At 40.7% G+C, this 18,405-nt stretch overlaps 1 protein-coding gene across 1 annotated transcript; it reads left to right on the top strand.

The window, feature by feature from the left end:
- Positions 1-3,076: 3,076 nt before the first annotated feature.
- LOC138905806 (uncharacterized) lies at positions 3,077-16,952 on the top strand. The gene is made up of 5 exons (XM_070194323.1): positions 3,077-3,436; positions 3,560-3,691; positions 3,812-4,072; positions 7,700-7,853; positions 16,378-16,952. Exons 1-5 carry the CDS (start codon positions 3,077-3,079, stop codon positions 16,950-16,952), a joined length of 1,482 nt encoding a protein of 493 aa, XP_070050424.1.
- Positions 16,953-18,405: the final 1,453 nt, after the last annotated feature.

Below are 18,405 nucleotides of genomic sequence, written 5' to 3'. Positions count from 1 at the left end.
GTGCTTTTGTGCTTACGTGTGGAGATAAACTTGAGCCCTTAATTGTCTTTATGTTAAGTCCTATCTATTTTGAATATCGCCTAGTTTTATCATTTTGAGTAACCTAAGCTGAGTCGAGAACCACCTAATAGTAGGTCCAAAGCCTCCTGGACCATAGGCAAGGGACGGGTAGTGCACGCATAGGATACGGTTTAGAATTGAACTAGAGCATCTTTAAGTAATAAGTTTAACATTGTAATTGGGTAGCAAGAGATGATAGTATGTGCCCGCTGAATAATATGAGCAACCCCTACTCTAAGGGAGTTGCGAAGTATTATTTATGTTGCACGGGGTGATCCTTTAGGCTAAAAAACTTAGGTCCCCCTTTCTTTGTATACTTGTTATTCACACTTAGTCATTTAACATAGACCAATGCAGTTGTACTCTTGTAATCTTTAAGATTTATACCGATCATTTATTCTTATGTGTTTTAATAAAGTCTTTAACTTTTATACCATTCCTCACTTGTTTGATCACCTAGCTTAATCATCTAGTCCACATAGTTTAAATTTCGGTCGGGAACCACAGTTGTGGACCTCAAAGAGTGCCTAGTCCCTTCTCTTTGGGGTAATTTGAGCCCTTACCCGATATTTGGTGATGTAGACTAGTTAAACAGAGTTATTTGTAAATAGGTGCCCTAACGCACCTTAAAGTCATTAGGTAGAGACTCTTCTCTTTTAATACCTCCCTTAAAAGAGAAGTCGAAACCCGCTTTCGCGAGAAAATGGGGCGTGACAGTAACAATAACAGAATCTATGTCTAACTGCAGGTAAAGCTCATGGTGAACATAAAGAAGATATGCATGAATATTAACAGGATGACAGTTCAACATATAGAGAATATACGCGTAAAATGACACGTCAAAGTACATAGAGAGAGACATATAGAGAATATATGTACTGTGTATCAATTCATTAACAGAAACATCATATAGAGAAGATATGCATAAAGTGAAATGTATACAAGTACGGAGCCAGCATATAGAGGGGATATGCAATATAAGCATGTATACACCCACGGAATTTGTATATAGAGAAGATATACAATGATCCAACACTGATTATTTTTCCACAACCGCATGTACATTATCAAGGAGAAATATGAGAGGACGACTCTAAGGGGATGGATCCTTATCCATACGTTGCATGGACAACTCACGTGCCGCAATCAAATAAACCTGCATGGACAATTCATGTGATGTCAAACCAGTCTAGAACACAGAAAGCATATACAAAAATACATGTATACAGTCAATGAACATCAAACAAGTACTCCTGGACTAATAAAATAACCTGCTAAAGTGTATACATGTGCGAAGTGTACAATTATAGCTTACGTTAGGCGGATACACCACAAAATAGTAATTTTCACATTTGAACATGAGATTAACCCATACATAATCTCTAACATGATTCACAAAGTGACGTAGTCATACCACATGTAAAACATGATAGCAAAAATCACAAATATTCAATACAAGGCATAATGCAACCTAAAAAGTACCCCGAGCATGAATAAAACCCGATGCACGCACATGGGCATAACGCCTCACATGTACGTCACCCTAAGCACGTATCCAATACCCATAACTCAGGCAACTAGTGTCTCAACCAAGTTTAGGCAAGATACTTACCTCAAACTAGCCAAGTCAATACTCCAAAACGTATTCCCACACGTATCGACCTCCGAACGGCTCGAATCTAGCAAAAACTAACTCAATAACATCAAATAAAGGAAACAATCCCAAAATAATAAAGTTTCAATCTTTGTACAATTACACAAAGTCAACCAATAAGTCAATTCGGGCCCGCATCCCGGAACCTGACAAAAGTCACAAATCCCTATTACCCATCCCAATACGAGTCCAAATATATAATTTTTATTTTAATCATTCTCGCCAATCGGGGTTCAAATATCCATTTTTAACTCTCCAAAACCATAGTCAAAATCCCTTGATAAGTTATGTGTCTTTTGTTTTGATGATTTAACAAACTTTATGAGAGAACCAGATAGAGAACCTGATACAATTGGTTCCTCGACATTCAGAGCAACGACTCAAATGTCTGGTTCAATTATCAATGAAATCAGATAAGGGAACAACAAAGGGAACATGTAGAGATCAGTACCTCCGGTCACAGTACAGGTCAAATCTAATAGCTGTTAAAGTTGTTGCACTGTACACACAACAATACAATAACACTATTGAATCATGCAGTGTACTAGTCACTCCCTTACATCATCTTGATGACTTTACTTATATATTACCAACATGAGGCAAGGGATTATACACACTTGCAAAACCTAAAATTGATTTTTTCTCTCAAGTGTGCAGCCGCCTTCATTCTCTCCAAGGCATTAAAGAACAAAGCAGCAATATAACAAAGGACCAGATCCCAGCATTGATTATGTCGTATGTCATTTAGTATTGTTGTGTCTTTGTATTGTGTTATAAATTATAATTCCTACTCAGCTTGTTTAGAAGCATTTTGTAGAACATCTCTTAAACCATATTCTATGTGGTTGATTTGACTAGAGTTAGTCAAATGGTTAGCTTTGTAATAGAGTTATTACAAATAGACTTACAATATAATTATTGTGAGTATGTGAGGGATTAAGAGTTTAATTCTTAGATTACAATAGGTTGTAATCTAAAGTTTTCTCGGTTAGTGAAGTTGAAATCCTACCAGTGTAGGTCATGATTTTTAATCCCGTGAGCTGGGAGTTTTTCATGTAAACATTGTTGTGTTATTTACTTACTGATGTGTTCTGTGGGAACTGATAGAGAACCAGATTCTCTATACAGTTTGGTGGACTCTTAGTTTACATCATTGGTATTAGAGTGGGTTCTTTCTATAAGGCTAACACCTAGAAAGGATCAACGTGGCTGCTCCACCAAACTTTGAAGAAGGACGATCAACCTACAGACCACTAAGATTCAATGGCTAATAGTATGGCTGGTGAAAGATGAAGATGCATGATTATTATGGTAGAAGATTCAGAGCTCTAGGATGTTATCTGTGATGGACCCTTCGTCCCCATGAAGATCATTAGCGAGGGAACAATTACAGTTCCAAAGACAAGGAAGGAATATAATGATACTGATCGGAAGGCCATCGAGAAAAACTTCAGGGCAAAGAAGATCGTTGTTGGTAGCATTGGGCTAGAGGAGTACAACCGCATCTCAACCTGTCAATCAACCAAGGAGATATGGGAGGCTCTTCAAACGGCACATGAGGGAACCACTCAAGTCAAACAGTCAAAAATTGACATGCTTACCACTGAATATGAACTCTTCAAGATGAAGGAGGATGAGTCTATTCATGACATGCATACTCGCTTTACTTGCATCATCAATGAGCTTCACTCCCTAGAAACAATTATCCTAAGGAACAAACTGGTAAGAAAAACAATCAGTGTGTTACCAGGTTCCTAGGAGAGCAAAGTTAATGCTATCACAGAAGCCAAGGATCTGTAATAATTAACCATTGATGAACTCATTGGAAATTTGAAAACCTATAAGATGAAAAAGAAGAAGGATCTTGAACGAAGAGAACCCAAAAAGGAGAATATTCTGGTTCTCAAGGCAGAAAACAGTGACTCAAGTGGTTATGACACAAACATGGCCTATCTTACTCAGAGATTCCAGAAAATGGTTCGTAGAAATAGAGGAATCCCCAAGAAAGGCAGCTCTAGCAAAAATACCTAAGGGTATGACTGTTGTCACAAGTGCGAAAAGCCAGGACACTTTATTAAAGAGTGTCTTCTTCACAAGAAGGAGCACAACAAATACAATGCGGAGAAGGCTGTTAAGAGGAACTCAGTCGCCGACAGGAATTTCAAGAGAAGAAATGTTGCTGATAATGTCGTGAAGCAAGCTCTGGCTACTTGGGGAGATTTCTCTAGTGAATCTGATGGTGATGATGAACAAGGAGATACCTCCGTGATGGCCATTGAAAGTAAAGCTAGAGAGTATGACTCCATATTTGTACCGATGGCAAAATATGATGAGGATGAAGTAGATGATGAAGATGAGGTAAACTTTCTAGAAGTTCAAAGAAGTTTGAAGTCTTACTATTAAAAGAAGCTGATATCTTTAGCTAATGTCTTAATTGATGCTTACCACAGTCTCATAAATGCCAAAAATATTTTAACTGAGGAAATCTGTAATGACGCGGCCAGTCATTTTGAGTGTTTTAGCCTCGATCCCCTATTTATTGCCTTCTCTATGCTACATTGTGATTATGTGACTTGCCGGGGTGTTTGAATTTGTTTTCGGGTGAGTTTTAGAGTGAAATGAAACATAGTCCCTAAGTTGGAGTCCTAAGTTGTTAAAGCTGACTGTAGTTTGATTTTTGTGTAGACGACTCCATAATGGAGTTTTGACGGTTTCAATAGCTCTGTATGGTGATTTTGGACTTAAGAGCGTGTCTGGATATTGATTTGGAGGTCCGTAGGTCATTTCGGCGAGAATTAGTGAAAGTTGGAAAGTTGAAGGTTTGGAAGATTTGGAAAGTTTGAACGGGAGTTGACTTTATTGATATCGGGATTGGATCCTGATTCCAAAAATTGGAATAGGTCTGTAATTTCATTTATGACTTGTGTGGAAAACTTGAAGTCAATCGGAGTTGATTTGATAAGTTTCGGCATCAATTGTAGAAGTTGGATCTCATTAATTTTTATTAGGCTTGAATTGGAGTACGATTCATGTTTTTGATGTTGCTTGATGTGATTTGAGGCCTCGACTAAGTTCGTATCATATTTTAGGACTTGTTGGTATATTTGGTTGAGGTCCTAGGGGCCTCAGGTGTAATTCAGACCTTGTTCGGCGTATTCAGAACCTTGAAGGTTTTGCTGAAGCTGCTTAACTTCCTGGTATCTGGTTTCCTTCATCGTGTTTGCGAGAGATGTCTTGCATTCGCGAAGGGCATCTGGGAGGCAGGAGAGGTTTGTTCTTCGCGTTCGCGAAGGTGTAAGAAGTTGTTCACCGCGTTCGCATATGAGGGGTCGCGTTCACATAGGCTTGGGCTCAGTGTTCATCTCGTTCGCATGAGGAATCTCGCGTTCGTAAAGAGGATTTTGGAAGCTGTGTATTTTTGTGCATCACGAACGCGAGGCTCATTCCGCATTCGCGATGAAGGAATCACTGGGAAGCAGATTTAAGTTTCAAAGTAGAAGGATTATTTCATATTTCATATTTTGGACTTAGAGAGCTCGGTGGGAGGTGAATTTTCAAGAGATTTTATGAGAGATTATTGGGGTAGGAATTTCTAACTCGGTTTTGATTAATTTACATGAATCTATTGATAATTGCATCATCAAATTAGGGATTTGAGTTGGAAAATTGGGGGGAAATGGTAGAAACTTCTTAGGCCATGTTTTGAGGATTTGAGTGGCGTTTTGGTATCGGATTTGAGTAATTTTGGTATGGTTGGACTCGTTATCGAATGAGTATTCATATTTTTTATAATTTTGGTCGAGTTTCGAAACGCGAGCCCAGGTCAACCTTTTGAGTTGACTTTTTACTTTTTTGCAAAGATCGTAATTTTATTGTTAGAATTAGTTTCCTATAGTTTATATTTTTTGTATGAAGTTGTTTTGGCTAGATTCGAGTTGTTCGGTGTTGGATAATTGAGGGAAAGGCCTACTAGTGGATTGCTTTAGCGTGATTTGAGGTAAGTGACTTGCCTAACCTTGTGTGGGGAATTACCCCTTAGGATTTGTGTTGGTTGTGATAATTGTGATATGTGAAAGCCGTGTACGCAAGGTGACGAGTGTGTACACGGGCTAAATGTGGAAATTACAGGTTTTAGCTATGTAGATTCCTTACATGCCATAATTGAGTTACCTTAACATGTTATAGTTATAATCTCTAGTCTATTTTCACATGTCTACTTGTCTTAGTCTCTTACAAGCTAATTGCCTTACATATATAATTAAAGTTCTTGTTTCCTTTATTCCGTATTCACTATTTGATCGTTGAACTCTTTACTTGAAGTTGTTAAATCGTGGAATATCTTATTGTTGAAATTGGTATTGAGATATAAAGGTTGTGATTCACATTGAGGCAAAGTGTTGAGTTGTGAAATACCATTCTGTTGAGTTGTTCATTCCGATTGTTATTGTTGATACTCTTGTGTACATAGTGGTTGAGCCATGGGCTATTTACTGTGAAAATATTGTATTTGTTTGGTTTCTTTGGCAAGTTATGATATTGGGCACTTGAGGTGCGATTTGTGATACATTGTTATATTGATACGCATGCGGTGGTATAAGGTTTTGGGGTTGAAACACATGCGGTGAGATAAGGTGGGCATGAAACGCGTGGCTAGTAGGGGAACTACTAGAAAATATGCGGTGTGATAAGGTGGGCTAAAACACGGGATGCTATTTCGGGAAAATGATTTTCAAAACTAAATATAAAGGCTCATGCGGTGATATAAGGAAAATATTGTGAGTTATTCTTGTGATTTGAGACTACGAGGCGGTACCTCGGTAGTGACCCTTGTTGATCTTTCTCTATCTGTTGTACTTGCCTTTGGTTGTTTGTTTCCTTAACATGTCAAATCCTTGTTTCCTTCCGTGATGTATTATTTTCCATGATTCTTTGTAGTTAATTTTTGGTACACTTCTTACTTGTTTCATTTCCTTTGTCATTATTATTATATTGTTAAATCTTTCATCTAGTTTCTTATTATTTCTAGTAAGGCCCTGACCTGACCTTGTCACTACTCTACCGAGGTTAGGCTTGGCACTTACTGGGTACCGTTGTGGTGTACTCATGCTATACTTCTGCACATCTTTTTGTGCAGATCCAGTACCTATTGCCATTCCGGGCGTCAGTAAGTATAGTCCGTGTGTGGAGACTTCAAGGTACACTTACCAGCGTCTGCAGGCCTCAGAGACCCCCTTCACCTGGATTATTTTACTTCCTTGTCCTTATTTAGACACTATTGTATAGAGATATTTAGTATCACTTCATAGAGCTTGTGACTTATATTTCACCGAGTTTTGGGAGTTGTACATGTTGAGTTGGAGATTTTATTTTATATAATTATTGAAGTTTTTGAGATTTTAAAGTATTATTCAGTTATTCTGCATGTTTGTTAGGATTACCTAGTCTTAGAGACTAGGTGTTGTTACGGCATCCTACAGAGAGAAATTGAGATTGTGACAAGTTTGTATCAGATCTCTAGGTTCATAGGTGTTATGAGTTACGAGCAAGTTTAGTAGAGTCTTGCGGATCGGTACGAAAACATCTGTCCTTATCTTCAGGAAGCTATGGAACTATTAGGAAAAGTTTCACTTCTTTGATTCCTTATCGTGCAAATTTGTTGACTTCGAAATTCTAAATCTGTGTCTTTCTATTCTCTCACAGATGGTGAGGACACACACAGCTGGATCTGATAATCAGACACCCGCGTCCCCTACTAGGGCCGCGAGAGGCCGGGGACGGGGCAGAGGCCAATGACGGGCATGTGGTGTAGCCAGAGCACCGACCTGAGCTGCTACAGAGGAACCACCAGTAGCTCCGGTTGGAGAGCAGGCACCTGAGACGCCTGTTACTACCCCTACACTTCAGGAGACTTTCATCCAGATTTTGAGCATGTTTGGCACTTTAGCGCAAGCAGGGTTGATTCCACATACTCCTGTCACATCTCAGGTCGAGGAAGGAGCACAGACTCCTGTCGCTGGTTCCCTAGAGCAGCGGGTCCAGGTTGACCAGGTCCTAGAGGTCATACCAGTGCAGCAGGTTGTCCTAGTTCTACCTGAGGTTAGGGCAGCAGCTTCTGCGGGGAGCAGCTCAGGCTCGAGAGGTACAAGAAGTACCACTCTACTACTTTCAGTGGTTCGGCTTCAGAGGATGCCCAGGGTTTCCTTGAGGAGTGCCACCATATCCTCCATACTATGGGTATTGTGGAGTCGAGTGGGGTCATTTTCACTACGTTCCAGCTTAAGGGAGCAGCTTATCAGTAGTTGCGGGTGTATCAGTTGGGTAGCCCGACCGAGGTAGCTTCACTTACCTGGAATAAGTTCTCAGAGATGTTTAAGAGGGAGTTTGTTCCCCAGAGTCTTAGGGATGCATGGCGCGTAGAGTTTAAGTAGTTGCGCCAGGGTTCTATGACCATATCAGAGTATGCAATCTGGTTCAGTGATTTTTCCAGGCATGTACCAGCCTTGGTTGATATTGTCAGAGAGCGAGTTCATCGATTTATCGAGGGGCTCAACCATGGTATTAGATTCATCATGACTAGGGAATTAGAGATGGACATTCCATACCAGTAGGTAGTGGAGATCGCTAGGATATTAAAGGGTATATGGGCCCGGGAGAGAGAGGAGAGGGAGGCCAAGAGGCCTCAAGATTCTGGCACATATAGTGGTGCACGTGCCCCAGTTACAGCCCGTCATGGTAGGGGATTTGTGAGACACCCTGTTCATTCAGCACTTCTAGCATCTAGCGGTATTCCAGCCACTCCCAGGCCTCACGTGCCCCATTATGCACCGCCATTGTCTAGTGCATCTCCTGCATGGGGTGATTTCAGCGGTCAGTCCAGCTAATCAGGCCCGAGCTAGTTCCAGCAGCCACGTCCTCTAAGGACTTGTTTTGAGTGTGGTGACAGTCGTCATATAGTGAGGGACTACCCCAGACTCAAGAGGGGTTCACCTCCACAAACTACTCAGGCCCCTCATATTTCACAGGGCCCTTAGGCTTCTCAAGTCGTGGTTACCACACCAGTTGCCTCTCCACTTACACAGCTAGCCAGAGGTGGAGGTCGGACAGGTAGAGGTCGACCTAGAGGGGGAGGCTAGGCCAGATATTAAGCTCTTCCTGCTAGGACGGAGGTGGTTGAATCTGTATCACAAGTGTTGTTCCGGTTTGTCATAGAGATGTATCAGTCTTATTTGATCCAGGCTCCACTTATTCCTCTCTATCATCTTATTTTGCTCTGTATTTGGGTATATCCCGTGATTCTTTGAGTTCCCCTATCTATGTGTCCACGCCTGTGGGAGATTACATTGTTATTGACAATGTGTATTGGTCATGTTTAGTTGTTCTTAGTGGTTTTGAGACTAGAGCCGATCTATTGTTCCTCAGTGTGGTAGATTTTGATGTTATTTTGGGCATGGACTGGTTGTTTCCCTATCATGCTATCCTTGATTATCACGCCAAGATGGTGACGTTAGTTGTGCCAGGTTTGCCGCGGTTAGAGTGGAGAGGTACTTTAGCTTAGCAGGGTGGTGTCTTTCCTTAAGGCACAACGGATGGTTGGAAAGGGATGTGATACATATCTAGCATATGTGATAGATGTCAGTGTTGATACTCCTACCATTGAGTCAGTTCCGGTAGTGAGGGATTATCCAGATGTATTTTCGGCAGATCTTTCAGGCATGCCGCCCGATAAGGATATCGATTTTGGTATTGATTTATTACCGGGCACTCAGCCCATTTATATTCCACCATATCATATGGCCCCAGCATAGTTGAAGGAGTTAAAAGAGCACTTGCAGGAGTTGCTTGATAAGGGTTTTATTCAGCCAATTGTATCACCTTGGGGTGCTCCGGTCTTGTTTGTAAAGAAGAAGGATGGTTTTATGCGCATGTGTATTGATTATCGCCAATTGAACAAGGTTATGGTGAAGACCATGTATCCACTGCCACATATTAATCACCTATTTGATTAGCTACAGGGTGCTAGAGTGTTCTCAAAGATTGACATGCGTTTATTCTATCATCAGTTGAAGATTCGGGAGCTAGATATCTCGAAAACTGTCTTCAGGACTCGGTATGATCATTTCGAGTTCCTTGTGATTTTATTTGGGCTGACCAATGCCCCAACAGAATTCATGCACTTTATGGACATTGTATTCCATCCCTATCTTGACATAACATAATGACGACATTCTAGTGTACTCCTGGAGCCAGGAGGATCATGAGCAGCACATGAGGACCGTGCTTCAGACCTTGAGAGAAAAGAAGTTGTATGCAAAATTTTCAAAGTGTAAATTCTGGCTTTATGCGGTGGCATTCTTGGGTCATGTAGTGTCGAGTGAGGGGATCAAGTATATCCGAAGAATATTGAAGCAGTGTAGAGTTGGCCCAGACCGTCTTCAGCTACTGAGATCCGGAGTTTTCTTAGTTTGGTAGGGTATTACCCCCGATTCGTAGAGAACTTCTCATCTATTGCTGTACCTATGACCAAATTGACCTAAAACGGTGCTCCGTTAAGGTGGACCGAGGAGTGTGAGGAGAGCTTTCAAAACCTCAAGACTACTTTGACTACAACCCCATTGTTGGTATTACCTATGAGTTCAAGGTCTTATATTGTGTACTGTGATGCGTCGCGTATTGACCTCGGTGCGGTGATGATGCAGGATGGTAGGGTGATTGCCTACACGTGTAGACAGCTGAAGGTACATGAGAAGAACTATCATGTCAACGACCATGAGTTAGAAGCTATTGTTCATGCCTTGAATATTTGGCTATACTATTTGTACGGTGTTCCTTGTGAGGTTTATACCGACCACCGGAGTCTACAATATTTGTTCAAATAAAAAGATCTTAACTTGCGACAGCGGTGGTGGTTAGAGTTGCTTAAGGACTATGATATCACCATTTTATATCATCCTAAGAAGGCCAATGTGGTGGCCGATGGCTTGAGTCATAAGGCGGAGAGCTTGGGCAGTTTAGCATATCTACCGGCAGCAAAGAGGCCATTAGCATTGGATGTTCAGACCCTAGCCAACCAGTTTGTTAGATTGTATATTTAGTAGCCAAGAATAGTTTTGGCTTGAGTGGTTTCTCGGCCTTCTCTATATGATCGTATCAGAGAGCGTCAGTATGACGACCCCCACCTGCTTGTCCTCAAGGACACGGTTTAGCACGGCGATGCCAAGGAGGTCACTATTAGAGATGACGGTGTGTTACGGATGTAGGGCAGGCTACGTGTGCCCAATGTAGAGGGTTTGTGTGAGCTGATTCTTCAGGAGGCTCACAATTCGCGGTACTTCATTCATCCGGGTGCCGCCAAGATGTATCATGACTTGAGGCAACACTATTGATGGAGGAGGATAAAGAAGGGCATAGTGGAATATGTAGCTCGGTGCCTAAACTGTCAGGAGGGAAAGTATGAGCGTCAATGGCTAGGTGGATTGCTTTAGAGTCTAGAGATTCCGGAGTGGAAATGGGAGCGGGTTACTATAGATTTTGTTGTTGGGCTCCCACGGACTCAAAAGAAGTTCGATGCAGCATGGGTGATTGTGGATAGGTTAACCAAGTCGGCTCACTTCATTCCAGTGGTGACAAGTTATTTTTTAGAGCAACTGGCTCAGGTTTATATTCGCGAGATTGTCAGACTTTATGGCGTACCGGTATGCATCGCCTCTGACCGGGGTACACAATTTACATCGTGCTTCTGGAGGGCCGTACAGCGTGAGATAGGCACACAGGTGGAGTTGAGTACAACATTTCACTCTCAGACTGACGGACAGTCCGAGCGCACTATTCAGATATTGGAGGATATGTTTCATGCGTGTGTGATGGAGTTTGGGGATTCTTGGGATTAATTCTTGCTGCTTGCGGAGTTTGCTTACAATAACAGCTACTAGTCGACCATTCTGATGGCTTCGTATGACGCTTTATATGGGGGGAGGTGTCGGTCTATGGTGGGTTGGTTTGAGCCGGGTGAATCTAGGCTATTGGATACAGACTTAGTTCAGGATGCTTTGGAAAAGGTTAAATTGATTCAAGATCGACTTCATACAGCCTAATCTAGACAGAAGAGTTATGCGGATCAGAAGGTTCGCGACGTTGTATTCATGGTTGAGGAGCGGGTCTTGCTCCGGGTTTCGCCCATGATGGGTGTTATGAGGTTCGGGAAGAAGGGCAAGTTGATCCCGAGGTATATCGGACCTTTTGAGATTCTTGAGAGGATTGGAGAGGTGGCCTACAAGCTTGCACTACCACCTAGTCTAGCTGCAAATCTTCGCGTATTCCATGTTTCTATGCTCCAGAAGTATCATGGCGATCCGTCTCATGTGTAAGACTTCAGCTCAGTCCAGTTGGACAAGGATTTTTCTTATTTTGAGGATCTGGTGGCCATTTTGGACAGGCAGGTTCAAAAGTTCAGGTCGAAGAACATTGCTTCAGTGATGGTTCAGTGGAGGGGTCAGGCAGTCGAGGATGCGACTTGGGAGACCGATCATGATATGCATAGCCGTTATCCTCATCTTTTCACCACTTCATGTATGTCACTATACTCGTTCGAGGACGAACGTTTGTTTTAAGAGGGGGAGGATGTAACGACCCGGCCGATCGTTTTGAGTGTTTGAGCCCCGATCCCCTATTTATACCTCCTCTATTCTACATTGTGATTATGTGACTTGCCAGGGTGTTTGGTTTTTGTTTCGGGTGAGTTTCGGAGTGAAATGGGACACATAGTCCCTAAATTGGAGTCCTAAGTTGTTAGAGTTGACCGTAGTTTGACATTTATGTAGACTACACCATAATGGAGTTTTGAAGGCTCCAATAGCTCCGTATGATGATTTTGGACTTAGGATCGTATCCGGGTATTGATTTGGAGGTCCGTAGGTCATTTTGGCGATAATTGGCGGAAGTTGAAAAGTTGAAGGTTTGAAAGATTTGGAAAGTTTGACCGGAAGTTTACTTTATTGATATCGGGGTTGGATCTCAATTTTGGAAGTTGAAATAGTTATGTAATGTCACTTATGACTTGTGTGCAAAATTTGAAGTCAATTGGAGTTGATTTGATAGATTTCGGCATCGATTATAGAAGTTGGAATTCATTAATTTTCATTAGGCTTGAATTGGAGCGTGATTCGTGTTTTGATGATGTTTGATGTGATTTGAGGCCTCAACTAAGTTTTTGTCGTATTTTAGAACTTGTTGGTATGTTTGGTTGAGGTCCCGGGAGCCTCGGCTGTAATTCGGACCTTGTTCGGTGCATTTAGAACCTTGAAGGTTTTGCTGAAGCTGCTGAATTTCCTGATATCCGGTTTCCTTTATCGCGTTCACGAGAGATGTCTCGCATTCGCGAAAGGCAGAAGGGAGGCATGAGAGGTTTGTTCTTCGTGTTCGCGAAGATGGCCATGTGTTTGCAAAGGTGTAAGAAGTTGTTCATTGCGTTCGCATATGAGGGGTCGCGTTCGCGTAGGCTTGGGCTCAGTGTTCATCGCGTTCGCGTGGGGAATCTCGTGTTCGCGAAGAGGATTTTGGTAGCTATGTATTTTTGTGCATCGCGAATGCGAGGCTCATTCCGCACTCGCAATGAAGGAATCACTGGGCAGCAGATTTAAGTTTCAAGGTCGAGGGTTTATTTCATATTTCATATTTTATATTTTGGACGTAGAAAGCTCGGTGGGAGGTGCAATTTTGGGAGATTTTCAGAGAGATTAATGGGGAAAGAATTCCTAACTCGTCTTTGATTAATTTATATGAAACTATTGATAATTTCATCATCTAATTAGGGAATTGAGTTGGAAAATTGGGGGGAAATGGTAGAAACCTCTTAGGCCAAATTTTGGGGATTTGAGTGGCATTTTGGTGTCGGATTTGAGTAATTTTAGTATGGTTGGACTCGTTACCGAATGAGTATTCAGATTTTGTAATTTTGGTTAGGTTCTGAGATGCGGGCCTGGGTTGACGTTTTGAATTGACTTTTTATTTCTTTGCAAAGATCATAATTTTATTATTCGAATTAGTTTCCTATAGTTTATATTTATGGTATGAAGTTGTTTTGGCTAGATTCGAGTCATTCATTGTTGGATAATCGAGGGAAAGGCCTACTAGTGGATTGATTTAGCGTGATTTGAGGTAAGTGACTTGCCTAACCTTATGTGGGGGAATTTTTCCTTAGAATTTGTATTGGTTGTGATAATTGTGATATGTGAAAGCCGTGTATGCAAGGTGACAAGTGTGTACACAGGCTAAATGTAAAAATTAAAGGTTTTAGCTATGTAGATTCCTTTCATACCGTAATTGAGTTACCTTAACATGTTATAGTCATCATCTCTAGTCTATTTTCACATGTCTACTTGTCTTATTCTCTTACATGCTAATTGCCTTACATGTTTAATTAAAGTTCTTGTTTCCTTTATTCTGCATTCACTATTTGATCATTGAACTCTTTACTTGAAGTGTTTAAATCGTGGAATATCTTGGTTTTGAAATTGGCATTGAGATATAAAAGTCGTGATTCACATTGAGGCAAAGTGTTGAGTTGTGAAATACCATTCTGTTGAGTTATTCATTCTGGTTATTATTGTTGAGACTCTTGTGTACATTGTGGTTGAGGCATGGGCTATTTACTGTGAAAATATTGTATTTGTTTGGTTTCTCTGGCAAATTGTGATATTGGGCACTTGAGGTGCGATTTGTGGTACGTTGTGATATTGATACGCATGCAGTGGTATAAGGTTTTGGGGTTGAAACGCATGCGGTGAGATAAGGTGGGCATGATACGCGTGGCTGGTAGGGGAACTACTAGAAGTCATGCAGTGTGATAAGATGGGCTAAAATGCGGGATACTATTTCGGGAAAATAATTTTCAAAACTAAATGTAATGGCTCCCGCGGTGATATAAAGAAAGATTGTGAGTTATTCTTGAGATTTTGGACTACGAGGCGGTACCTCGGTAGTGACCCTTGTTGATCTTTCTCTATTTGTTGTACTTGTCTTTGGTTGTTTATTTCCTTAACATGTCAAATCCTTGTTTCCTTCCGTGATGTATTATTTGCCTTGATTCTTTGTAGTTAACTTGTAGTATATTTCTTACTTGTTTTATTTCCTTTGTCATTATGATTATATTGTTAAATCTTTCATCATGTTTCTTATTATTTCCAGTAGGGCCCTGACCTAACCTAACCTTGTCACTACTCTACCGAGGTTAGGCTTGGCACTTACTGGGTACCGTTGTGGTGTACTCATGCTACGCTTCTGTACATCTTTTTGTGCAGATCTAGGTACCTCCTACCAGTCCGAGCGTCAGTGAGTAGAGTCCGTGTGTGGAGACTTCAAGGTACACCTGCCAGCATCCGCAGGCCTCGGAGTCCCCCTCCACCTGGATTATTTTACTTCCTTGTCCTTATTTAGACATTATTGTATAGAGATATTTAGTATCACTTCATAGAGCTTGTGACTTATATTTCGTCGGGTTTTGGGAGTTGTACATGTTGAGTTGCAGATTTTATTTTATATAATTATTGAAGCATTTGAGATTTTAAATTATTATTCAGTTAATCCGTATGTTTGTTAGGCTTACCTAGTCTCAGAGACTAGGTGTCGTCACGACATCCTACGGAGAAAAATTGGAGTCGTGACAAAATCGGAGAGATAGAACATTAGAGAGATGATTTGTTGGTTGTAGTTATTGATCTGAAGGAAACTGTAGAGGAATTAAAGAAAGAAAATAACCTCTTAAAGAATTCAATGGAAAAATGTATGAACTCCTCTAAAGAAAAGGAAATGGCAAGTGAGGCATACCTTAAGCTTGAAAATGAACTCAAAAATGTAAAATTGAGTCTTGTTGCTGAACTTGAAAGAAATAGACAATTTCAGAAGATTTAAGCAGAGTTAAAAATGATCTAGATAAATCTCTAAAGTGGACTCGGTCCTCTTATACAATCACTTATGTGTATAAAGGTAATGGGGGGAACATGCAATGAATTGGGTTCCACAAAGAAAAGGCCCCCTATAACCCACATAGCAAGTATGTTACTGTGCCTGATTACTGGCTTTGCACTCACTGTGGTAAAACTGGTCATTTCAAAGATTCCTGTTAAGCAAAATTTCAATCACAATAGAAAAACAATTTTTTTCTCGAAAAAGTTTCTACTGCTAAGGAACCTGATTCTCTGAAAAAGAAATGTGTGATGCCTGTATGGACAAAAAGATATCTGATTCGCCCTTTCCCTCATTAAGAGGGACCCAAACTTGTTTGGGTTCCTAAGACTAATCTTTGATTCCCTTGTGCAGTCAGTAGTGAAAGGAAGCAGTCAAAAATAGTACATGAATAGTGGCTTCTCTAAACACATGAGTGAAAGTATGTATGATTTTCTTTTACTCAAAGACCTGCACGATGTGAGTGTGTCCTTTGGAAATGGAAAAAAGGGATATATTCTGGGAGTTAGAAAAATAGGAAAAATACTCACTCACTCAGTTGAAAATGTGTATTATGTAAATGACTCGAAATATAGCCTGTTGAGTGTCTCTCAAATTTGCGACAAAAAAACAAAGTGGAGTTCTTGTCAAAGTCTTGCACTATCACCAATCTTATAACTGGTGAAGCGGTTTTGCAAAAAGATTTTAAAATATCTATGTTATAGACTTTGATTCTCTGAATGGTAGTGATCTTATATGCCGGAGTGTCGTTGATGATGATGTTGAACTATGGCACAGAAGGTTGGGACGTGAAAGTTTTACTCTGTTGAACAAGCTAATCAAGAAGGACCTAGTTCGTGGGTTGCCAAAGTCAAAGTTCAATGATCATAAGATATGTGATGCATGTGTGAAAGTGAAGCAAGTCAGTTCCTCATTCAAGCCAAAGAAGGAAGTGAGCACCTCAAGGCCATTGGATCTTCTTCATACGGATCTATGTGGACCTATGAGGATGCCCAACAGAGGAGGAAAGAAGTACAACTTCGTTATTGTTAATGACTACTCCAGATTCACGCGGACCTTATTTCTCAGAACTAAGGATGAAACCTTTCCAGTCTTTATTGCTTTTGTGAAGCAGATTCAAGTAAAGATGAGCCATAACGTTGTGAGCATTAGATCTAATCACGACACCGAGTTTGACAATGCAAAATTTGATGAATTATGTGCTGAAAATGGTATAAGTCATAATTTTTCCGCTCCCAGAACACTCCCAACAAAATGGTATTGTGGAGAGGAAAAATAGGGCTCTTGAAAATATGGCGAGGACGATGTTGATTGATAGTGGTGCACCAAAGAGTTTTTGGGCTAAAGCAGTGAACATTTCTTGTTATCTGATTAATAGGTGCATGATCAGGTCCCTCTTTAATAAAACCTCGTATGAATTGCTTAATGGGAGAAAACCAAAGCTGACTTACCTAAGAGAATTTGGATGCAAATGTTATGCTCTCAATAATGGTAAGGAGGCGTTAGGAAAATTTGATGCTAAAAGTGACGATGGAATCCTTCTTAGCTACTCTTCACAAAGCAAGGCATACAAGGTCTACAACAAAAGGACTCAATGTGTAGAGGAAAACATACATGTAATCTTTGATGAATCACACCACTTAAGTGGGAAAGATTCACATGATAAAGATGATCAAGATGGAGATTAATCAAAGGTCTTTGGAGAGGTTATTGATATGGCAAACAGTAAGGCAAATCTAATGAGTCAAGTTAAGGAATCCAATGAAGAAGATTCAGCAGAACTTTCAGGTGATTTGGAGGAACCTGTTCCCTCCATCACAGCAACTGAAGTTGACAATAGAGTTGTTGATGGTGTATCATGCACTCCTGGTATAGATCAAAGAAGTGGTATTCACACTTCCATCGATGCCAATGATGGGTCTCACATGGCAGAACTTGGTCCCTCACATCCTGAAACCCAGGTGTCTAACTGGAAGAACAAAAGCTCACATCCTCTCCAAAATATAATCACTCCTTTGGATTCAGGGATTCAGACTAGATCCAAGGCAAGAAATATGTTTGATTTCTCAACTTTGTTGTCTCAAATTGAGCCGAAAAACATCATGGAAGCATTGAAAGATACTGACTGGATTGTTGCCATGCAAGAGGAGCTCCATCAGTTTGAGAGGAACAATGTGTGGCACATGGTTCCTCGACCCTCAGAAAGAACTATTATTGGAACTAGGTGGGTATTCAGAAACAAGCTTGATGAGTTTGGCAATACAACAAGGAATAAAGCCAGGCTGGTGGTCCAAGGCTATAATCAAGAAGAAGGAATTGATTATTATGAAACTTTTGCTCCGATTGCAAGAATGGAAGCCATCAGAATTTTCATTGTTTTTGCATCTCATATAGAATTCAAACTGCTCCAAATGAATGTTAAGTGTGCATTTCTGAATGGATATTTGAAGGAAGAATTTTTTATCAAACAACCACCTGGTTTTGAATACCATGAACATCCTGAACATGTCTTCAAGTTTGACAAGTCTTTATATGGATTGAAGCAGGGCCCTCGTGCATGGTATGAAATATTGTCCAGGTTCCTTTTGGAGAATGGCTTCACTAGAGGAAAAATTGACGATACTCTTTTCCTTTTGGTGCAACAAATGACTCTTTGTGTGAGGAGTTTGCAAAGCTTATAGGAAGTGAGTTTGAGATGAGTATGATGGGGGAACTGAACTTCTTCCTAGGAC

This window comes from Nicotiana tomentosiformis, chromosome 2 (genome assembly GCF_000390325.3).
Source record: "Nicotiana tomentosiformis chromosome 2, ASM39032v3, whole genome shotgun sequence".
In the NCBI taxonomy this organism is placed as follows: Eukaryota; Viridiplantae; Streptophyta; class Magnoliopsida; order Solanales; family Solanaceae; genus Nicotiana; species Nicotiana tomentosiformis.
Note: the sequence above shows the minus strand (reverse complement) of the source record. Positions and strands in the feature narration are given on the sequence as shown.

What these genes read in the sequence shown, in the direction of transcription:
- LOC138905806 (XM_070194323.1), top strand. Translation starts at nt 3,077, where the DNA reads ATGAAGATCATTAGCGAGGGAACAATTACAGTTCCAAAGACAAGGAAG. An exon ending in TTATCCTAAGGAACAAACTG is followed by an intron (nt 3,437 to 3,559) that starts GTAAGAAAAACA and finishes AAAACCTATAAG; the next exon opens with ATGAAAAAGAAGAAGGATCT. An exon ending in CTCAGAGATTCCAGAAAATG is followed by an intron (nt 3,692 to 3,811) that starts GTTCGTAGAAAT and finishes CTTCTTCACAAG; the next exon opens with AAGGAGCACAACAAATACAA.